The sequence below is a fragment of the Carcharodon carcharias genome, chromosome 12 (assembly GCF_017639515.1).
Source record: "Carcharodon carcharias isolate sCarCar2 chromosome 12, sCarCar2.pri, whole genome shotgun sequence".
NCBI classification, from domain to species: Eukaryota; Metazoa; Chordata; class Chondrichthyes; order Lamniformes; family Lamnidae; genus Carcharodon; species Carcharodon carcharias.
In genome coordinates, this window is record NC_054478.1 from 80,365,145 (window position 1) to 80,389,854 (window position 24,710).

The 24,710-nt window shown below is 42.5% G+C and overlaps 1 protein-coding gene across 6 annotated transcripts in view; it reads left to right on the plus strand.

Moving 5' to 3' along the window:
• LOC121285103 (solute carrier family 40 member 1-like) overlaps positions 1 to 24,710 on the plus strand; it is a 107,782-nt gene that overhangs the window by 34,344 nt on the left and 48,728 nt on the right. For 4 of the 6 annotated variants that reach the window (XM_041201245.1, XM_041201249.1, XM_041201247.1 and 1 more), the window contains 4 exons: positions 17,993 to 18,094; positions 18,177 to 18,244; positions 19,180 to 19,339; positions 19,474 to 19,589. In XM_041201245.1, coding sequence (XP_041057179.1) covers positions 17,993 to 18,094; positions 18,177 to 18,244; positions 19,180 to 19,339; positions 19,474 to 19,589 — 446 coding nt within the window. Of the gene's footprint in view, positions 1 to 11,332; positions 11,650 to 17,992; positions 18,095 to 18,176; positions 18,245 to 19,179; positions 19,340 to 19,473; positions 19,590 to 24,710 lie in introns of those variants that run through there. The other 2 variants (XM_041201248.1, XM_041201251.1) reach the window with 2 other exon arrangements.

The following is a 24,710-nucleotide window of genomic DNA, read 5'->3' on the forward strand; positions in this document are numbered from 1 at the left end:
GGATGTTGCCTGGGCTGGAGAGTTTCAGTTATGAGGAGAGATTGGATAGACTGGGGTTATTTTCCCTGGAGCAGATGAAATTGAGGGGGGACATGATTAAGGTGTATAAAATGATGAGGGGCATAGATAGGATAGACAGGAAGGAACTTTTCCTCTTGGTGGAGGGATCAACAACCAGGGGGCATAGATTTAAGGTAAGGGGCAGGAGGTTTAGAGGGGATGTGAGGAAGAATTTTTTCACCAAGAGGGTGGTGGGAATCCAGAACTCATTGCCTGAAAGGAGGTAGAGGCAGAAACCCTCATAACATTTAAGAAGTATTTGGATGTGCACTTGCGATGCCATGGCATACAAGGCTATGGGCCTAGTGCTGGAAAATGGGTTTGGAATAGTTAGGTACTTGTTTGACCGGTGCAGACTCGATGGGCCGAAGGGCCTTTTTCTGTGCTGTGGACCTCTATGACTATAAAATTGTGTTTGACTAATTTATTAGAGTTCTTTGAGGAAGTCACAAGCAACAAGAATAAAGGGGAATCTGGTATACTTAGATTTCCAGAAGTTATTTGACAAGTTGCCACATCAAATGTTACTACACAAAATAAGAGCTCATGGTGTAGAGGTAACAGATTAGCGTGGATAGAGGATTGCTTAGCTAACAGGAAACAGAGAGTAGGCATAAATGGATCATTTTCAGGTTGGCAAGATGTAACGAGTGAAGTGCCACAGGGATCAGTGCTGGGGCCTCAGCTATTTACAATTTATATCAATGACTTGGATGATTGGACCGAATGTATGGTTGCTAAGTTTACTGATGACACAAAGATAGGTAGGAAACTAAGTTGTGAAGAGGACATAAAGAGTCTGAAAAGGGATATAGATAGGTTAAGTGAGTGGGCAAAAATTTGGCAGATGCAGTATACAGTGGGAAAATGTGGATTCGTGCACTTGGGCAGAAAAAAAAGCAGCATATTATCTAAACGGAGAGAGTTTGTCGAACTCAGGTACAAAGGGATCTGGGTGTCCTGGTATCTGAGTCACATCCACTTAGTATGCAGGTTCAGCAAGTGATTAGGAAGGCAAATGGAATGTTGTCATTTATTGCAAGGGGAATGGAATATAAAAGCATTTTGCTACAATTGTATAGAGTATTGGTGAGAGAACAACTAGATTACTGTGTACAGTTTTGGTCTCCTTATTTAAGAAAGGACATAATTGTATTGGAACCAGTTCAGAGAAAGTTCACTTGACTGGTTCTTGGGATGAGGGGGTTATCCTATGAGAAAACGTTGGGCCAGTATCCACTGGAGTTTAGAAGAATGAGGGGTAATCTTATTAAAACATGTAAGATCCTGAGAGGACTTGACAGGATGGATGCTGAAAGGATGTTTCCTCTTGTGGAAGAGACTAGAACTAGGGGTCACAGTTTAAAAATAAGGAAAGTCCCTTTTAAGACTAAGATAAGGAGAAATTCTCTTAGGGGATCGAGAGCCTGTGGAACTTTCTTCTTCAGAGAGCAGTGAAGGCTGGGCCATTGAAAATTTTTTAAGGTTGAGTTAGATAGATTTGTGATTGACAAGGGAGTCAAAGATTATAGGGGGTAGGCAGGAAAGTAGAGTTGAGGCCACAATAAGATGAGCCATGATCTTATTAAATGGCGGAGCAGGCTCAAGGGGCCAAATGGCCTAATCCTGCACCTGATTCATCAGTTCATATGTCTTTGTTCATATAAACTGCAGCAGTTCATGAGGCAGCTCACCACCTTCTCAAGGGCAATTGGGGATGGGCAATAAATGTTGGCCTTGTCAGTGATGCCCACATCCTGTGAAAGAAGAAAAAAAAATCACAGTCTACATAATATTAATTGTTTGAAGGCAGACTTTGTTGTGCTCAGCTATTTACTGGATAAACTCACTGAACCATTCAAAAAGTCCAAGTACTTCATTCTGTAAAAAATAACATGTATGGACTGTACTTTCAATACTTACCATATAGATAAACTTAATTTGTTACTATGGGATTTAGCTGCTTCAAAGTAGACATTCCTATTTTCATTGGACTTTTCCCTCTATGTGAGAACCACTATTTTGAGGTTTGACTTTCAGGAGGGAGCTGCTCAATTAAATCCATCATTTAGAGCAGCCTCAGCGAGAGCTCCAAATGGAATTTCATGGATGCCAAATATCATACAACTGTCTGAGAAGGAAAATACAATACCAGTTGGATTGTGAATATATCCAGTTGGTATGATTTTCTTTTTAACTCATGATCAATTGGATCTCTATTGTCGTATATTCTGGGTAGGTTGATGTGATTGTCACCATTTTGTACTTTGTAGTTTTACTGTAAAACTGTCCAGAAAATTTGACTGAAAAATAAAAGATATTTTGTGTGCCCATAGTCTGTGAAGTGTTCTGTAGTGCTCTGAAGTTATAGAAAACAGCTGCAGTAATGATATCCTTTCCAGAATGTGTTGCATTAAAGAAAGGCATCGAGGGGTAACAAATTTAGTGCGCAGAATTTTTTGCTGTTTGGGTGGATGCGCGGCTGACCTGCTCGAGCGTAAAACACCGTGCAAAGACATTGGATGAGCATCTCAATGTCATCGTGCAGTTGTTGGCAGACCTGCGCGGGTGCCGGAGCTGCATCTGCCATTAACTAAGAGGCCAGTTAAGGCCATTGAAAAGGCAATTGATGCCAATTTTTTTGTAGCCTTTGCGATTTTCTGTTCATCGCACAGGCAAAACGGGCAGGCGGCCAGCTGACAATTTCAAAAACCTCATCCACAGGCGGGATAAAAAGGGTCAGTAGCATTGCCAGTGTGAGTAGTGAGGAGTTTTGGTAGATGGTTTGCTGCTGGTGACTTACTGGTATATAGCAGCTTCATCTCTGTTTGGGGTTTCATTGTTAACATTTCCATGCTTCATTTCAGGACTCCTTGGTGTCTCCAAGGACCCTGGAGAATTCAGACCGTGTGGACCCTTCCAGGTATTTAACAGCCTTCTGGTACCCTGGTAATGGGGATTGTGGTCTCCACTGGTGGCACCTCCTCTGAGGAGGAAGAGAGGGGGAGAAGGGAGAGGAGGCCAGGTGTCTCAGCGCACCTTCCAGGGAAGCGACCTGTGGAAGTAGAGGCGCAAGCAAAAGGGGCGCAGGGCCAGCTGGCAGTCCAAGGCGTTAGGGGCCACAGAAGATGCCACTATCATGCCGCCAGGATTTACAGGCAGCGATGCAGCTTCCTCAATATGTCCGAGGTGCAATGCCGAAGGAGGCTCTGCCTCTCAAGGGAGAGGGTGACTCTGTCAGGTGATTTGGCCTGAGATCACCTCCGGCTGGGTGGGTGAATACCCCATGCCAGTGGCTCTGAGGGTCATAGTGGCCCTTAACTTCTATGCATCTGGCTCGTTCCAGGGTCAGTGAGGGATCTGTGTGGAATCTCCCAATCAGCTGTACATTGTTGCGTCAAGCTGGTGACATAAGCTCTGTTTCGGCAGGTATTGACTTTCATTCATTTCCGTATGGATGAGGCCAGCCGGGCTGAGTGAGCCAGAGGCTTTGTAGCGATTGCTTGGTTCCCCCGCATCCAGGGTGCAATCGACTGCACACAAGTGGCCATCAAGGCGCCAGCGGTTCAGCTGGATGCCTTCGTCAACAGGAAGGGATTCCACTCCATGAACATGCAGATAGTGTGTGACCATAGGATGCATGTTCTACAAGTCTCTGCAAGATACCCGGCAGCTCTCATGATGTGTAAAGCCTGAGACAGTGCCAGGTGCCAAGGCTCTTCAGTACTCCAGCCCGACTGGATGAATGGCTGCTGGGTGACAAGGGCTATCCCTTGAAAAGGTGGCTAATGACGCCTCTCTGCCACCCAAGAACAGAGGCAGAGCAGCGGTATAACAGGAGCCATGCCTCCACAAGCGAGGGAACCATTGGTCTTCTGAAGATTCACTTCCGATGCCTGGACCATTCAGGGGGAGCACTACAATACCCCCAGAGCGGGTGTCACTGATAGTGGTTGCATGCTGTGCTATCCACAATCTGGCACAGCCAAGGGGGGACCCACTGTAGGAAGAGGCAGCTCCAAAGGCCACAGATGATGAATCCAGCGGTGAGTCAGAAGAGGAGCACACTGAGGGTGTGGAGGCAGACCTCTAATCTCCAGGCAGGGACACCAGGGATGCTTTGATCCAACACTCCTTCAGCTAGGCTGCCAAATAACCGCTCCCACCTCATGCCAGGGTTGCTGCCTCCATCCTGTATATCTGCGATGACCTTTTCCTTTGACCCCAAAGTCCACTCAGTGCCTGTGCAATAAAGCTCCAAGCCACCCACATCCAGCATTACGTACTGGCATATCCTGCACCACATTAAATAAAAAAGGTAAAGCATATTCAGGCCATTATGAACGAAAGAAAATTCCCCATGTTGACAGTCAAAACAAATTAACAGACCCTTCCCTGGTCTTCAACCCCAGACTAGTAAACATAAACAAAACATTGCAGAACAGAAGATCACGCATGGCCTTGTGCTCGTGCTCATGGTGTCTTAAACTTACGTTTGCGAGTGCTACGTCTTGGTGCTCCCTCCTCGCTGGCATCGGCATTGGAAGCAGCTTGCTGACTCTGCTGTCCTGATGGCCTTGATGACCTTGGCAGTAGCCCTCTGGCCAGTGGAGCCTGTGCTGGCCGACAGGGAGGGAGCAGCCAGTTCCACGGCTGGCATCTCCCCAGTCATCACAGCCTCATCAGATGCCACAGTCACTGGTAGAGGGGCGGAGGAGCTGCTGCCGTCATCCAAAGCGCACTGAGAGGAGCCTGCAGAGAGGACAGGCAGCTTGTGCACCAACGTGAGGTTGCTCTGGACCTCCCTGCTCACCATTAATGGACAGGCACCTAGCTGGGATACAGGGTGCCTCATCCATCTCCCACATGGATACTGATCACCTGAGGTCATTGTCTGTGTGAGGGCTTGCAGATGTGTGTGCAACCACAGGAATCCTTCATTCTGTCCCTGGAGCTGCCTCTCCATGAGAGTCGCCACTCTCTCAATGGAGGAGGCAACATGCTCGGCCATGAGTGTCACTGCAGTGCTGATGCTCCGCACGGACTCCTCCATAACGAAGACCATGGCACGCATACTCTCATGGATCTCCACCAGATCCTCCTGCACATCTTGCTGGACATTCAGCATCAGCCGCCTAATGGACGACTCCAGAGGCTCACCACCTGCCTTCAACTCAGCATCGTCCTGGTCTCCAGGGTCACCACCTTGGTCAGCTCTGGAGTCATTGACAGTTGGCACTCAGACTCTTAACACCCCTGAGCTCCACAGGGGGATGGCCACCCCTTAACACATCAACATGGTACTCACCCTTCCTGAGCACAGGTGGTTATACCTCTTACGGGATTGGACCCAAGCGTGCTGCACAACATTATAGCTGCTGACCAGCACTACCACCTCCTCCCAAGCTCTTTTTTAAGATGCTGTGGCCCCCTCCTTCCTTCCCTGGAGACAAAGATGTCCTTCCCGGCAGCCACCTCCTCCAGGAGGACCGTGAGGCACTCATCAGAAAACTGGGGAGCCGAGTGCCCTCCTGACCTGCCCTCCCACCTTGCGCCTGCAGCCGCATTTGAATCCATAATTTGTAATCTCCTGTTAACAACACCGAATATGTCTTCATCGCTGTGAGTCTTCCAGGGCCTGACTGTGCTGGTTTTAAACTGGCCGCAAGATCGCCATTGAACCCGGCGGCCAACAGGCCCCCTACCCTGCCCGCTGGAGCCGCCGTTCATGCTCGGCGGGGCAGCGTGAAATCATGGCCGGGGCCGATCACAGATGGCGGCAACTTAAGTGGCCACTCCCGGGCCCACCACTTGCACCTGCCCGTCAAACTAAAAATTCTGCCCAGTGTTACAGGATGGATTTCTGGACAGTGTGACAGCATATGATTCAAAACATTTTGCTTGAGCAATGGAAATTTAATATTTTTGTTAAGATGAAGTTTCTCTGTAGTGTTTTGGATTATTTTTGCCCATCTTTCATGATATTTTAATGTAGAGTTCTTGCTGGTCTCTCTTATTAAAGTTAGAATGTTTTTCCGGTTATCATTCTGAACCTCATTAAGACTGGCATAATAAATATAAGCCATTTTAGGAACACTTTCATATGAATTCTTCAGATAGAAGAAGGATTTGCCTAATACCTAGCTTGGTAAGACACATGCTCTCTACTTCTTGTCTACGGTCGGTGATTCTGTCTCCTTACTTGAGATTGGATAATGGCAGATGAAGAAGCTCTTCATACTCAAGTGGAGGTTTCAATTTTCTCGAGGAATCAAACCTGAGGTCACAGAGACAAAAGACAGCAACCTAAACGCAAACTGTTTCAGTTTACCTAATTTAACTTTTATCTCGTTATATGTTTCAAATGGATGATTAAAGATATAAGCAAACAGCTGAGGATTAAGGGGGAGGCATACATTGTAAACGTTGATAGCAGACGAGTGCAAGATGAAAAGAAAATGAAGAGATTAAGAGAAAAGTTAAAAAAAACAACAATTAGGAAGGCAAAGAAGAACAATGAAATTAAATTATCAAGGAACATGAAACAAAATAGTAAGATATTTCACAGGCACGTCAATAAAAAAGGAAGGCTGTGATGGGAATACGACTATTAAGGAATAGACAGGATAATACTGCAAGTAATGATAGAGAGAAGGCATTGCTTTGGTATTTACCAGGAAGATAGACTAGGTAGGCATGACATTGAATGATGAAATGGGTTATGAGATAAATGCATTTAAAATAAAAAGGGGGTTTATTAAATAAACTAAACATTCTTAAAGAGGATAAAGCTCCTGGTCCGGATGTATAGTGTCAGAGGACTGGCAGATAGCTAATGTAATTCCTATATTTAAGAAGGGGGACAGAACATGTCCAGGGAATTATTGACCAGTCAGTTTAACATCATTGGTAGGAAAAATAATGGAATCCTTACTAAAGGAGAGAATAGAAAAGCATCTAGAAATGAGAAATATAATATTGTCAGCATGGATTTTAAAATAGGGAAAATCTTGCTGGCCCAACCTTATTGAATTTCTAGAGCAAGTAACAGAGAGAGAGAGAGAGGAGACAATGGTAATGCAGCAGAAGTAATTTATCTGGATTTTCAAAAGGCCTTTGGTGTGCTGTTTGCTGATTACACATTACAGCCAATGAAATATTTTTGCAGTATAGTCACTGTTGTATTGTAGGTAACAATGGCAGAGAATTTGCATAAAGTATGGTCCCACAAACAGCAATGCAATAATGATCAAATCATCTGTTTCTTTAGCAATGTTGGTTGAGGGATATGTATTGGCCAGAACACTGGGGAGAACTCCCCAGCTTTTCTGCAAAATAGTGGTTGTAGTAGAAGGATCCAGTAGGTTAAAGGTTAACCTGAGACTGAGTATGGTACCATCCAGCGGTGATGTAAAAAGGCACCTAATCTAGAGCTTAGCTTAACAGTGTAGAGCTAGGTAGCAACATAAAGAGACATGCCATGGAGTCCTTTCCATACTTGTACCCTCTACTGTAAATATATACATAGTTCAATAATGTCAATAAAGACTTCTTGGTAACTTCTACAAGGCTGCTTTAATGGTATCTAACCAGTACACCTCATGGGTGGCGACAGCCCAACAAAACATGGCAACTGGAGATCAAAATGCACATTCCCTATAAAAAGACTGAAGAAGTTGAGAAAGGGCCACCAGCAATGAATTTCTACTCCATTAAAACTTCACTCAAGAAGCAAGAAGCTGAGGAAACTCACCTGAAAAACTCTAGAGAAAGAAGATCCTGGCAACAGAAAAAAAAGGCAGAAGTTAAGCTCAAGCTGAAGTCGCCAAGGGATCCCTGTGGAAGCAGCCAGCAGACTGCAGGGTGAGATACAACCTTTTTAAAGTTCCGGGGAAGCTAGCCCTGTGAACTATTTCTTTTAAAAATCAGATAGGCAGAAAACTCAGTTGCACGTTCGTTGCTAGCCGGACCTCCAACTTGGCACCCCCTCCATAGTGCAACAATAAAACCCCATCAAACACACAGAAACCCCCATTTAAACAAAAGTTCAAGTGTCTCGTAAAATTTCCACCCTCCCAGCCAGCAAGATTTTTGCCCTCCCAACCCGGACCCGATCTGCAGCATGCGTCACAGAAGTTATGTATGTCGTGCGAAATCAGCCCTTTTCATTCCTCAGTAGAGATGCTTGCATTGTTCTCGACCTGCTTTACCCAGCAGAAGATACGAAGGCAACCATGGACCCCATGCATCCTCCCGAAAGTCCAAGTACAAAGCAGCAACTCAATGCTGTCTTTGTTTATGACCTCTCTTCCATGATCATGGAGCAAGTCTGTTCTCTTTTTCAGGTCCCTGAACTGAACCAAGGGCCAGACCAACCACAGCTCAGGAGGTTACCACAGCACCCCCAGTGGAGGTGATGCCAGAGCCAGAACAACTTCCGGAAAAGCCTCTGCCTCCACCACCTACCACAGTGCAATCAGTTGAGATGGCGACCTACACACGGCCCTAGCAACTACTAGCCAGTGTGATGAAACTACAATGTTTACCGCCAACGCAAACACTACTTAACAAAGGTGATCCACCTCTACACTCTTCTTCCATCCATAGGAGATGGCTCTCCCTTAACCCCAGAAGGCTTACAGACGCCAGAAAAGGCAGAAGAAGAAGAAGGGACACAGCCAACAGCCAGCTGGATAGTACTCCTGTTCTCCCAGAAAGAAACGACCACCTCTCACAGTATCAAACCACAGCTGCAGCAACCCAACCAACCAGGCAAGGTGCAACACTCACCAAGGGAAAAAACCTGCACCTGGCTCCAACCAATGATCCTTCACCAAGAATAACAGCTGCTAGATCCTACACCTCTCCCAACCGGATGGTAAATGAGACGTGGCAGGGTCCAAACCCTGATTTCAAAGACTCGAAGGGGACGGGCAGATGGGGTAGTACAAACTCTGTTAGTGCATGCTGTTAATGTTGTAATATTAATCACGAAGTAGTTCAGAGTAAGAGTAGTTATAGTTGCAAAACTGAAGTTAAGTACACAAGCCTTATGACAACACAAGACTTGAATCAAACTGTAAGTGACTGTGGTCAAACTATATCCAGGGGATAAAGACTTGGAAGGGGGGGGCGGTATAGTAGAAGGACCAGGATCATTAAGAGTTAACCTTGGACAGAGTACAGTACTGCTCACTGGTGATGTGAGATAGCACCTGACCTAAAATCTAGGTCAGCAGTTAGAACTAGGTAGCAACATGTAGGGAAATACCATGGAGAGAAATACCATGGAGTCCTCTCCATACCTGTACTCTCTGCTGTAAATATGTACATAGTTCAATAATGTTAATAAAGACTTTTTGGTAACTTCTACAAGACTTCTTAATGGTGTCTAAGCAGTACAATATGGGTAGCAACAACCCAACAAAACACTGGTATCCAGCAAAAATGTGATTTTTCATTTCCCTCAAGGGCAAATGAGGCCTCAATTTAACATATGCAAAAGACAGAACGTCTAACAGTACAGCACTCGCTCAGAACTGCAATGGAGTGTCAGAATAGTTTTTGTTCTCAAGACTTGAGTGAGATTTGAACTCACATCCTTCAGTGCAAAGAGGCACATGAAAATCTTCTGTTGTCTTGCTTAATTAAGCCATTAATCAAGCCAAATAAATGAGTCAATACCTCTGTTAAAGCAACAGGTTATTACTAATGTGGGGTGATTTCAACCCATCGTGACATTGAGTGCATAGCACAAAAATGGCTAGTCGGTTCAACTGATCTATGCTGACATTTATGCTGTATAGGAGTTACCTCCCAGTTTACTACATCTAACCCAATCAGCACATCCTTCTATTCCTTTTGCTCTCGTGCTTATCTAGCTTCACCTTGAATGCATCTAAGCTATTTGCCTCAATATTCCTTGTTCGACGTTCTTGCCTCTCAGATTAAAGAAGCTTCCCCTGAATTCCCTATTGGCTAGGATTTTTAGGATTGCAGGGTTTCCCTTGCAGCCATCCGAGGAGTTGGTGGCGAACACCTCCCTGCCAATACCGCCTGCCCCACAGCCATTTAACACTCCAAAAAGTGTTAATTGGCTGAAGGCGGGACTTCTGCCCCTCACTTGGGAGGAAGTCCTGCTGCAGAGAGCTAGTGGACTGTCTTATTGGCTGGCAGCTCCCTAGTCCCTACAGTTGACAAGACTGTGGCTGCAAGCAGTCCCCAGAGTCCCGGACCATGTAAGAGTGGGGATCTCAGGCCCAGGGGGCTGGACAGCAGAGGGGTTGGGGATGTTGGTTGAAAAGCCAGAGGGGGAGGGAGCCCCCAGAGAGGGCAGACCTTTTTGGAGAGGGATAGATGAGGGCTGGGGAAGGTGGCACTCCAGATTTTAAAATGAGGCTGCTGATGGAGGCGCACCCCCTCCTCTCCTCCTGCCTGAGGCCTGAACAGGGTTACTTTTAGGGCTTCCCCCTGTTCCTGAACTCCTACCACCAGCCTGAAAATTGAGGCTGGGTGGGAAACAGTCCTTAAGTGGTCATTAATTGGCCTCAGCTGGGGCAAGGGCAGGCGGGCTGGTCTAGTCGGCTGTCCCAGTGTAAATTTGCAGAGACATCAGAGTAGGTGGGAACCCAGTGGGAAGGCCATCCGAAACATTTTACGGCCAGCCCCAGCCTACAAACCCGTCAGCAGAGAAATATAAAATTCTGCCTAATGGATTTAGTTGAGTATACCTATGACCCATAGTTTTGGACTCCCCACAAGCATAACCATTTTGTCTACAGCAACCCTATCAAACTTCATAATTTTTCTAAAGACTGAAAATAAGTGAGACTCCATAGATGAATCATAGAAACTTACAGCACAGTAGGCCATTCAGCTTTTCAAATTTGCCCCTGCTGTTTGATGGAGCAGTTGTGTTTAGCCCCACTCTCACTTTTTGTCCCCAACCTTATAACTTTCTCATCCTCTAGGTTCAACACAGCTGCCATCGCCTTTACCTACTTTCAACATCTTCAAAAGTGCTACAGGTACCTCTTAACCTCTGTTCCAAAGAGAACATTGCTAACTGTTCCAACATCTGACAACTGAAGTCCTTCACCTGTGGTAACACCTGCTGAATCTCCTCTATACCTTAAGGCCTAAGACTTGCATATCACATGCACTTTTTTGAAATTCAATTTTAGCCCAAATAACCTAAACTTCACTAGACCCCTGGCGATATGCTTGGGTAGTTTTCATAGTTCTGAGCCTATAGCCTGCCCAGAAATAAGTTACTAGGCACTGTACTCAATGTTTCACTCGTCGTCTGCCTGAATTGTCATATGGTGACAATAAACGGTCATGCGACTATTTTTCCGGAAGAGCTGGCGAAGATCGATGGGTTCTGAGGCGTGGATTGCTCAAAACTCTGTCCAGAAAGTGACAAAAATCAAATGCCAATATGCTTTCGAAGAAAAATAGTGCAAGCTAGTCGATGGCAGTCTGAATTTTTGAGCTGCGATAAAAGCGCTGTGGTGTTGCTTGTGCGGCGGCCTCGGAGCCTATAACCGGCGGAGAGCTTGTGCAGTGAGTAGTGAGGCTGCCCGGCTGGTAATTATTGACAGAAAAATCTAGCTTTTGGTATCATGTAAATTCTTTCTGCTTTACCTACTCGCGGGGTTATCTGAACTGCCGGTCAGGTTGAGCAATGTTTACAGTTGACGACGTTTACACAACATCAGAAAGTAAAGTATTTGTTAGAGAAAGTTCTTACAGCCCAGCAAGAATGAGGAAGCACTTGGCTGCTCCGTTCTCAGGAACGTGGCTGCGAGAGCTTCTGGCGATCAGCCTGTGAAGGCGCCTCCAACTGGATTCTGCTTTGTATTTCTGCCGCTATTGATTTTGATGGGTATGTGCTGCCTCCCACAGCCCAAGACCATCATTTTACCATATAGTCTGGCAAGTCAAGTGCACAGCGATGTTTCTAAACCGAATATTCTGCTTGTATCCTTCACTTGACAATTTTCGTCCTCAAATGTTTTCTTACCAGTTCTTAAGTCCATACGCTTAACCTTCAAAAGGCAATGGCATATGTTGCATTGTATTTGGACAGGAAGGCTACAGAGAAGAGCAAAGTAAATCTCGTTTCAAAGTATAGATGGAAACAAGTAATAATAACTTGCAAACAGATTTATTCCGTACGGAAACATCTTTGTGCACTTGACTTGCCAGGCTATGTAATAAGCCCAACTTAAACAAAATAAATTTATCACAAAAAATAAACTTACTCAAGAAAATTAACCAGCAAAGGTGCAACAAATACTTATGTTTGTGTCCATACTTTAAACTAAAGAAACAGTGCTTGAATTTTTATAGTTCTTTAACTGAGTCCACGGAGTTCTGCGCTATCACTGTGACCTGATAAATACTGTAAATGGTTAAATAAATTAAAGACATACCCTTCAGTTCCTTTTGAAGTGGTAACCAATTTCTTTGAAGAAAGGTCCTGGTCCTTTTTCAGCACACTTGGCATTAGAATTATTATAACTCCATCAGTGTCGGAGGCAATGTATACTAGGTCACACCTGAAACAAAGTCTTTTGGAATTTCTGTCTGACCTGGCACTGGATTCTTACAGCAATCAACAGGCCATAAGCTTTGTTTCTTCTCAGAGTGGCAAACTTGCCCATATTAGTTTCTCACAGACTGGAGGTACTAACAGGACAGTTTTGACCTGATTAGGTTGTCTTTAATGAGAATAATATAAACAATGGTTAGCTAACCCTCCGCCCCTGCAAAACAAAACCTGGCAGCTATTCTTCTGAGTCTTGCACATTGCTTTACTCCCAGGCTCTGAGATATGGGAATTCCTTTCAGAATGCAGCTCAAGGATTTGCATGTAAAATGTATTGCCTTTGCTAAAAATCCATACAAAAATATTATAAGCTTGGTTAGACCATGCAGAGTATTGCGCACAGGGCCATTTGCGGTATCACGAAAAAGAGTAGAGAGGTGCAGGAGAAGGGACAAAAAGGACAAGGATGATGCCAGAACTGACAAATTACAGCTATCAGGAAAGACGGACTGAACATTCTGGACCTCTCTTTAGAAAAGAGAAGGCTGAAGGGTGACCTAACAGAGGTCCTAAGAGTTAAGACTGGGTTTGACCGAGTAGATACCAGAATGATTAATAAGGTCATGCATGCACCCCAATCTGCTTTATGTGTACTCATTTAAATCTATCACTTTTTCTAATTGTTTGATCTGACCAAGCTTAAAGGTAATATTCTGAGTTTGTCTTATCTGTGCCATTTAGTTTTCACCTGAGAGGCAGCTCTCTACAACTCAGTGTTCAAACGAGCCCAAACTTTATTCATAGTACATCCTCATCTACTTGAGGACATTTTTGCTCTTTGCTCCCTTCTCATACCAGAATCATTCCAGTGAAGTGTGTGGAGCTGATTAGTACACTGTATTCAAAGTGAACTTTTACAGTATATTGTAAAGCCTCAGCATTGCCTCTCTAACCTTTTTGCATGGAATTACATTGAACCTACAGCATAGAAACAGGCTTCTTGGCCCAACTGGCCTGTGAAGATGTTTATGCTCCACACAAATGACCTCTCACCCTACTTCATCTAACCCTTATCAGCATAACCTATTCCTTTCTCTTTCACCTAGTTTCCCCATAAATGCATCCATGTCATTCACCTCTATGTGACCAAATTTCCACATTCTAGCCACTGTCTGGGTAAAGGAGTTTCTCTTGAATTCCTTATTTGATTTGTTAGTGACTATTTTAAATTTATGACCCCTAGTTTTGGACACCTCTACAAGTAGAAACACTTTTTCTGCATCTACTCCAGTCTTAACCTATAGGAGCTCAGTTAGGTCATCCTTTAGCTTTCTCTTTTCTTGAGAAGAGAGCCCCAGCATGTTCAGCTTTTCCTGATAGCTACAATCTGTTAGTTCTGGCATCGTCCTTGTAAATCTTTTTTGCCCTTTCTCCTGCAGCTCTCTACTCTTTTTTGTAATATGAGTACTAAAACTGTACACAGTACTCTGCATGGTCTAATGAAGTTTAACATAATTTCTCTTCTAAAGGATTGCAATTGAAAAGCAATGACTCCCTGTTATTTTTTGCATTTTACATGGCCTTGATTACCTGTGTTGTTACTTTTAGTGATTTGTGAATCTGTACCCCCAGATCTCTTGGCTTCTCTACCACACTGTGGCTCATACTTCCCAAGGAGTGTATAGCCTCTGCATTTCTATAGCCAAAATGCATGGCATCACATTTAGCCATGTTGACATTACTTTGCCATTTACACATCCATTCTCCAAGCACTTAAGAATATATACCACTGTTCAAGCTATGTATTCCAACAATTTTTTAACAATTCTTTATCCTTCATTTTAGATATGTGATGCTTATTCTTTCTTCCAAACATAATACTTTGCAGGTTAAAATGAAATTTGACAGTTATGCACCATTTTCAGAGTAGATCTAATTTTTTACAAGCATCCCAGTTGCAGTTCTTAGTTTAGTTTCCCCCCCCCACCACCTTAAACCAGCTTATATTTCACCCCTCTCCTATTTTTACTTAGTTCTGTTGAAGGGTCATGAGGACTCAAAACGTCAACTTTGTTCTTCTCCACCGATGCTGCTAGAGTTTTTCCGGGTATTTCTGTTTTTGTTTTGGATTTCTAGCATCCGCAGTTTTTTGTTTTTATATTAGTTTAGTTTTGCCAGATTGAGCAAACTGACCACTGATTTCTGTATCTAAGTCTTTTGTTCAAAAGGGATATCGATGTTCTAAGCACTGAGTTCTGCAATAGTCCATTTAGCAGGTCCACTATCCCTTTGCTGATTCTGCAGTATTATATCCTATCCTGAATTTTAATTTAATTAGTAGTCATTCATTATTAAGCCCTTTTAGAAGTTAGAATTATGTGAAATATAGAACAAATCTGCCAAAATCTGTAAACTAGAAAAGATAGATTAATAATTTAGGTGTATATCATTTCCTTTTTCTGAGGAAGAGTATTCACCTGTCTCTGAGTCAGAATGTTGTGCATTGAAATGTTATGCCAATATCTAAGGGAACTATGAAAATTCATAGAGCAGAATGCGATTATTTGGCTCAGTTGTTAATGTTGGCACTTTGTAGAGCAATCTAGTACTCATCCCAGTGCACTACTCTCAGTAGAGGTCAATATATTCCTCTGTTTCAACCTTTACCTTAGAAGGAGTTCTCTGTAAAGAAATTTGTTTTTGCTCTCTGTGATGATTTTAAAATGATGAACTCTGGTCTTTGACTTCCCAACTGAACTTTCATGACTTTCCTTACTCACCCTATCAATATCTCTCATAATGTTCAAAGCCTGCATTAAAAGCACCCCCCCCCCCCCCCCCCCCCCCCCCCCATCCCCGCCCCATCTTCTTAGTCTTCACCTGCTCCAGTGAAAACCGTTTCAATGTATCAAATCTCTCCTCCTAACTGTTGGTTCTAATCCTTTTCATTCCTGGTATTGTCCTGGTGAAGGTATACTGAATATTTTCTATATCCTTTCTGTAATAGAACACCCGAAACCACACACAGTAGTCTAAGCATGGCCAATCCGTTTTGTATAAATTTATCTTTACCTCTTTTTTGTACAGTGCTGCTAGCTATAAAACCCAAAATGTCATTAGCTTTTTTTTTTATAGACTTATATACAAGAAATTATGTATTAGAACTCACACCTCTGTGCATCCACAGCCTTAAGTGTCTTTCACTGAGTGTATGCTCCCTGTCTTTCCTCTCAAGATATATTACCTCATACTGTGCTGTATTAAATTGCATCTGCCACCTATCTGTACTCCCTTAAGGTATTTTATTAGCCTCCTAATGATTTATCAAACATTCTATTTGTATTCTTTGTGAGGACAAGTACCCTAATAATTGTCTCCAGTATCAGCTCACTAAGGAGTGCTTCAACTAACCACTTACTATTCCTTTTCAAACATCAGTTCCAATCCTACCACCATTGTTGGTAATGCACTCAACTTAACTGGTGGCTCAACTCCATTTACACACCTTTATTCCATATCTCTTGATACGACTACCAAACTAAAATTTATCAATGTCAGCCATAAAAAAACTCAATTTAACAAAAAATAGCCTTTTTGGGGAGAGTTCCAGATTTCACAACCTCATGTGTAAAAATAGTGCTTCCTGATTTCACTTCTAAATGGCTTAGCTCTAATTTTTAAATTATATGCTCTTCTTCTGGATTCTCCCATCAGAGGAAATGGTATCTCTATATCTATCATATCAAACCTTTTATCATTTTAAACACCTTAATTAGACCGGCCCTCAAATGTCTAAAATCACAGGAATGCAAGCCAAGTTTACATTTCCCAAGGCTCGGTGTTCGAAACTGAATCCAGTACTCTGAATTGGGTGTAACCAAGGCTTTGCACAATTCCAGCATCTGTGATATTTTCCCTTTGTGAAGCATCACTTCCTCACTTATCAATTCCTTGAGATAAAGGCCTGCATTCCATTAGCCTTTTTCATTACTTTTTTGTGCCACTATTAGTAATTTATGGACTACTTATCCATAATGAACTTACAACAATTTCTAGGCTATGATGTTCAATGGTGCCATATTTGTTCACAAATCTGTAATGTTACAGGGGGTAGCTTAATAGACTATCCCAGGGCTAACAAAACCAAACAGGAATTAGGCCAAACATGCAGTCAATTACAATCTAAGTGCCACAATAGAATAATGATGTGACGTACTAATGGATAAGTATAATTGAGTAGTGGGCCATAAAATAAAATTGACTTCTGGAAACTGTGAATGAATTGCCCCTTTTTTTGTATTTGTTCATGTGATGTGAACACTGCTGCCCTAATTGTCCTTGAAAGGGTGGTAGTGAGATGCCTTAATGAACTGCTGCAATCCATATGTTGTAGTTGGGGAGGGAGTGCCAGGATTTTGACCCAGCATTTATGTTTACTATTTCCAATAGTTAATCAAGTGAAGCAGCATTTCACTTGCATTTCCCCCAACTTAGTCTACTGCATTCGTTGCTCCCAATGTGGTCTCCTCTACATTGGAGAGACCAAACGTAAACTGGGCGACCGCTTTGCAGAACACCTGCGGTCTGTCTGCAAGAATGACCCAAACCTCCCTGTCACTTGCCATTTTAACACTCCACCCTGCTCTCTTGCCCATATGTCTGTCCTTGGCTTGCTGCATTGTTCCAGTGAAGCCCAACGCAAACTGGAGGAACAACACCTCATCTTCCGACTAGGGACTTAACAGCCTTCCGGACTGAATATTGAATTCAACAACTTTAGGTCGTGAGCTCCCTCCCCCATCCCCACCCCCTTTCTGTTTCCCCCTTCCTTTTTTTTTCCAATAAATTATAAAGATTTTCCTTTTCCCACCTATTTCCATTATTAAAAAAAACCCCACTAGAGCTATACCTTGAGTGCCCTACCATCCATTCTTAATTAGCACATTCGTTTAGATAATATCACCAACTTTAACTTTAACACCTATGTGTTCTATTGTACTATTGTCGTTGACATCTTTTGATGATCTGCTTCTATCACTGCTTGTTTGTCCCTACAACCACACCCCCCCCTGACCTCTCTGTCTCTCTATCTCTCCGCCCCCCCACACACACACCTTAAACCAGCTTATATTTCAGCTCTTTCCTGGACTCGAACTCAAGTTCTGTCGAAGGGTCATGAGGACTCGAAACGTCAACTCTTTTCTTCTCCGCCGATGCTGCCAGACCTGCTGAGTTTTTCCAGGTAATTCTGTTTTTGTAGTTAATAGCAGTGTTCATTTTATTTACTTCTGGGACTGGTTTGTTGCAAGGAAAACAAGCAACTTTATATTATAAATACATATTGTACAGTTGATTATTTTTGGTCCTTTTTTGTTTAAGGTGCTTGTCAGCTATCCATGGATTTTGAAATAGAAGACCCCTCTGTTAGCACAAGCCTACATAACAGCAGTAATAAAAAAGGAGGATACATGAAGGGACTAGGTAAAACAGTTCATTATTTCTGCACAATAGAATTGAAAATATATTTTATTTTATTAATAATTATTTTTTTAAAAATATATAGATTCTACCTGGAAGTTCTTGCAGTCAGCTCACTTTTTTATCTATCTGACTCATTTATTATCTACGTGGGTGAGTTACATTATTTGGCTCCATTGTACACTTACAACCTTGTAGAGATTTTTTTATTTTACTTACTGCAATGGATTTATTGTTAAACTATAATTTTCAAACATTAATTAAAATATAAGAACTAATTAAATTTTTTTGCCAAGTCTGTGCTGCTCCTTTGTTATGGTTTTAAGGGGATTGTAGTTGTCCTTAATATGGTTGTGTTATTATTCCATGGAATGAATTGTCAGTAAAACTGATTTTCTGATCTTTAAATTATCTCCTAATCAAATGTTTTGAAGTAAAATATCAACACCAGTTATTATTTGACTTGCTGAAGCCTTCAATTTGTAAACATGCTATTCAAGTGCAAGAAACTACACATGTTCAAATGTAGTCTAAAATGTCTACCTATTTGTACAATTCACAACTAATTACAAGAGCAACTTTCACCTTAATACACCACCGAGAAAGGCAAATGTTTGTCATTCAGTAAAATGCAGTTTTAAAGGAAATGCTCAACTGCTTAGATAAGGAAATCTTATCAAATCTCATTGAATGCTATAATGCTTCAGTGCAACTTGACACTATGCTTACTCTGAAAATGGGTTTGAAAGATCTTAAAATGCTTCAATATAAAAGTTACTCATCATAGAATGCTTGGCTTTATCTTGCAGCTTTATCAGCCTCAGCATAAACATTCTTTGCCATAGAATGAGATAAACATTCATGCCCACAATGTGCCACCATGACTTGGTGGCTGTACCTCCCTGCAGCCACTTTCAGATGGAGCAGTGTTAGCTAAAGGATGGGAACAGGTCGTTTTTTCTTTTCTGGTACAGGGAAATCAAGAAGGGCCAGCTGAGACCCTTTTTCTCTCTTCCTACTCACCAAGAATGTATATATCTATTTAAAAATCTAAGAATGTTACAATGCACTTGCACTTTGTTCCTCAGGGCGACCGCATGTGGCATTTCGCTGTCTCACTTTTCCTGGTAGAACTGTATGAAAATAGCTTGCTGCTTCCAGCTGTATTTGGTTTGGCTGTTTCTTCATCACTTATTCTGTTTGGTGCCTTAGTTGGAAACTGGGTTGACAACAATACTAGAATGAAAGGTATGGTGGTTTATTACACAGAAAAATATAGTTCCATGGTGAACCTTACATCATCCTGTAGTAAAAGCTAACTACAACAACCCTACATGTTGCCATTTGAAACATTTACTAATATTTTCTTTTTTGAATTTCAGTTGTACAAGTTGCTCTTGTTATCCAGAATCTTTCAGTGACCTTATGTGCTGTAGCACTTATGTTGTTATTTGTTTATAAGACTCAGATCACTATCCTATGGAATGGTTGGATGAAGGTAAATATGACTTAATAATGTGAATTTTGGTTGTCAAGCAAAGCTTAATATTTTTTGTTACAAGATCATATATCTTATTCAGTTATGTTTGTAATTATTATTAATGTTATTTTGTCAAAGTTTACTAAAACCACGCATAACATGATGGCAAACTTTAGATGCATTGCAAATTTGCCTAGGATTTATTTTTATCTAAGTAAATTACTTTTGCTTAAACAATGCAAAGTTACAATCCATCTAGTTCTATTTAATTGTGTAAATCAACTTTGTAATTGGCTTTGGCAGTCAGGATTGCTAACTAACAAATGTAGATGATCATTAAGCCCACTGTTCTCCAGAAATCATCACATTTACACCATTCTGCTGGTATTTGGTACATCTTTGAATGTGAATTTTACTTTATTTAATGTTGAAAGTTTAAGAAATAAACTTACAGTTTTAGAAAAGAAGACTTTTTTTTGGCAAAAATCAGAAGTGTCCATGATTTTGCAAAGACACCATTTTGGCATTAAAGGGATTGAGCAACCAAAGTCCCAGAAATCCCATTTTGACGCAAAGTATGATGCATCTGTCAATTGTAGTTTTGGTTTCAAATTATTGGATTATGTTCTCAACATGAAATTGTAAATCAGTGGTTTTTGTTATTATGTATAGGCACATTAAAAAAAAAGATGTAAAATTTATTATGTCCAGGGCACAGAGGAAGATGTTGCAGGTAGGTAGGAAACAGAGAATTACTGAGGAAGTGTGGGGTAATATGTTTTTGGTAGTACTGAGTGCATTCTGTACAGCAGTAAGGGATGGGAACAGCCAAGTGGCAATATAATGTTGGGCCATTGATGAGGGAAGTCCTTGGGTGTTAGTTTGTGAGAAAGGATCCTGGGTCTAGGAGAACTTACGGTATTGTGTTGAGAGAGTTGAAATAGTGGGAGGATGGTCTTGGGATAAGTGATGACTGGGTGTGAGCATACTAGAATATCCTTAGTTCTCCAAGACCCAGGATCCCATATCACACTACAGTAACACCCAAGCACATCCCTCATCAACAGCCCAACACCATGCCACCATTCAACTGTTCCCACTCCTTGGGAGGAATCTTCTCATCTCACCAGCAGCGGGAAGCTTGGCAGGCAGGGGAACTTAATTTGGCATGAGGCCAAAAATCAGTTTCCTGATGGCTGGATGAATTTTAACAATTATGTTCTTGGGACTTTAAAACAGGTTAAAGACAGGTTCAGCATCCCAGCAAGCAATATTGGGAAGTCCTTTTGCATGCATTAGCATGTCATGCATCCTCATTAAAAGGCCAGTCCGCTGGAATTAAGTCCCCCCCCCAATTAAATTTCCCACCAGCAAGAAATTAGAATGTCCACCTTTGCAGCTGCATATAAAAGGTGTGCACCCGGTGAGGGAAGCTTCTTCCATGATTAACGATGAGTTGCCACTGCATTGTCCTCTTTGAGGAACGTCTGTATATGCCAGCCTATGCTTGAGACTGGGTGGTGGCAGTGCAAGGTGCATGAAGGATGACCAAGGAAGAGATGGAGAGTTAGTGGGAAAGGGTTGAAGGGATAGTGCAGGATGCCCAGGTGCCCTTTAAATATGGTGCCCAAACTTTTGACCCCATGAGGTAACAGTGGGGATGGTGACCTCCTGCCTACCACCAACCCCCCCACCCTCCACACCCCCACCCACCGTGAGAATTGGTGAGCTCCTCATGGATGCATATTTGATGAGCTGAACAATGCAAGATCACAAGTGGTCAGCTGTCCCGCCCTCAGCAGAATCACTCCCCATTTCACGCCTGCCACAGAACTTGGACTCCAGTACGGAAGATTCTGGCCCTTGTTGCTATAGAGAATCCACCCAACACTGCTACAAACATATTATCCCACCCTTCTTCAATACTTCTCCATGTCTCCTACCTATCTACAACATCTTCCTTTGCGTCCTGCACATTTAAAAAAAAATAAAATTCATTATGTACTGATAAGAACAAAAGCCATTAATTTACAATTTCATGTTGTGGACATAATCTCATAATGAGGGTGTTGTGGCAACAGTGAGCAGAGGGTTGTGGACTGGTATTGAGAAAAGTGCTATAGCTGTATTTGTGTGGCGTCTGTTACTTATACATGGCCTGGGAACTGGCTGTAAGTTATTTTTAAAGTACTGAGTAAGCATTTGCTAAGTTTCGTCAGCACTTTAAAGATCTTAGTTCTTAGTCAAGGTCAGATTTATGGTTTCAGTTCTTAATGGACCAATGAAGGGAGAAGCCATAAACATTTGGGGCAGGTTGGAAGCAGCAAGAAGTGATAGAAAGAGGAAGGAGCAAACATGGGTTGGTGGAGGGGATGGTGGTGATAGAGAAGGAAATCTGTGAGCCATTAATTTTCCTTCCTCACTTAAAAAAGATAAGGGCTTTCTCAGCACCAAAATAGGGAACCATCTGTTCTTTAAAGGTCAAAAAGCAGTCAAGATGCAGAAAGCATTTAAGCTAAAGTCTGTTTTTAGTTGTGGCAGGGAATGCAACTTTTTCCCTGTGGTGGAATAAAAGAGCTATAGGGAAGGCAGGAAAGGACTGTCAGTAGGGGGCAGTGTTGGAGTAAAATAACTGGGTGTTTGGGAGGAAAGGACTGTCAGTGTCTCGCAGTAGCACAGATTAACTAGGGTTATAAAAAGGTCATCTTGGGGCAATGAAAAAAAAATCATATGACAAAGGAGAGCAAGTAGGGGAAACTATTGAGCATCAGACTTGGTTTTTTTGTAGATCTGAACACAATGCCACTTGCCTTGGAGATGGAGTTGGGAGGTGTTATTTGAAGTTACATTAAATATTTGTACATTTTTAAGTGTACAGGAATTGCTCAGTCTGGGGGTTTAGAGGTTTGAGATGTTTTCCAGGCACCACCCAGCCTCCAAAATCTCAAAACCTTATATAGCACTTTTCATGATCTCGGAACATACAAAGCAGTTTACATCCAATGAAGTACTTTTGAGATTAGTCACTGTTGTAAAGTAGGAAATTGAGCAGCCAATTTGCACACAGCAAACTCTCCCAAACAACAATTTGATAACGGTCAGCCAATCTGTCTTTTAGCTGATGTTGGTTGAGGGATAAATATTGGCTGGGACGCACCAAGGAGGGGCTGCTCTACTTTTTGAAATAGTGCGATGGATTCTTTTACACCCATCAGAAAGGGCAGGTGGGGCCTTGGTTTAATGTTTCATTTGAAAGATGGGAACCTCTCACTGTGTAGAATTCACTCAGTCCTGTACTGAAAATTACATAGATTTTGTGCTCAAATCTCTGAAGTGGGCTTGAGCCCAGAACCTTCTGACTCTTTCTTATTCTTATGGCTTGTTCAAAGAAGAGCAGTGGAATTATCCCAGTGTCCTGGCCATTGTCTCCAGGCATTGAAGATTAATCTCCATTTTAATCTGTGCTGCTCTTTTTTCTATTTTGTTTTTTTTTTTGCTCTTTGCTTCTTTTTTTTATTGTTCTATTGATGGGAAGTACACAGTTGTTATAGTGGGAGATATGGGTAGAAGTGGGGTAAGGGATTCAGATAGGGATGAGAGTAGATTTTGGATTGCACAAAGCAGCATTACACCATGAAACCCAAAGGCTGGCTTTGGATTGGTTGATGTAATGCCAGGTGACATAGAGCAGAAACAAAGCGTTTCAGCTCCATTTTATGATGTCTTCACCTGCAGACCCGCAACCTATGTCCTCTCTTGCACTTTGCTACATGTACTCTTCTTTCAGCAACGCATATTATTAACTGCAATAGTTGTACATAAGGGAAGAATGAGCCTGAAGCTGGTCTTTCAGCTCAAGCAGGTTTGTTCTTTAGCTAACTCAACAGAGTGACAGACTCCCAGTTCCTTTCCATCCTGGAGTGTTACAGCTGTACCCATGTATGGGTGAGCCAATGCCCATCACCTGTTTTAACAATGCAATTGTCTTAACAATGTAATTGCTATACAACGTATTTGCCAGTCAACAAGACAATGTAACTGCTGATATAGTGCCATGTATCACATGTGGTTGCGTCCCACTCCTGCAAACTCTATAGTATCTGACCTTTGGAAACATCCTGTGCTCTCCCTCTTGTCACTGCTTCCTCTTCTCTACCTGTCTCTTTTCCATTGGCTCCTTTCTCTCTGTTGCCCCTGTTTCTAACCACCTTCCTCAGTCCTTGCTGACCAGTATTTTTATCCTAAATCCAATAGATTCAATATTCTTTGCCATCCCATCATCCCACTGGGGCTTTGTGGTTTCTTTCCACTGATCTGCTGGTTGGAGAAGCCAACAGATGGGGACAGGAGCAAAGGAAGAACAGCAGCAGACCTGGGGCAGTGGACTAAGGAGTAGAACACTTCTGGGGATAGTGAAATGTTGATCACCAAATGATTGTGAGAAGAAGAAATGCTAAGGTGAAAGCCAAAATTGCAGGGGCCAGGTGTTGCACCAAAGAGAGAAGCTAGCAGCAAACGGGATGGTGGGAAGGAGCAAAGGTTTAAATGAACATAAAACTAAATTGTAAAGATACCCATGGCTTCTCTTCACTACAAGCCATCTGAAACTTCTCTCTCCCTGCCTCACCCTCATCTCTAACGCTAAATACAAAGAATTCATGAACAACGTCTCACTAAGCTTGAAAACACCCATTCAGCTGTTACTTCGCTCCCTTCCCCTAGCCCACCAGGTCAAACTTCCCCTAAGGTTCCCACCCACCATTGCCCTGAACTTTTATTTTAGTCCAGTTTCTCTCCTATGCCTCATGCCATCTCAAAGTTCATCTTGTTCCATGAGATCCACTGCCTGGTCCTTCAATCCTATTTCCAGCAAACTGCTGATCACCAATGTCCCTTCTAATTTTTTTGATGTCTGTGGCCTATTCATTTGAGTGTGTGACACCTTCACATTTCTTTGCACAGTTGCATACATGCAGTATCTTAAAGGGGATGCCTTGTGCATGGCCTGTGTGGTAACTTGTGACTTGCGTGAACCTACATAAACCCTGCTTTCGGGAACATTGCTGACCACCCAACTTCCTGGTTCCCATATTACCTGACATTAACAACAGTTCCCTCTACTCTGGTACTGTACCCCTC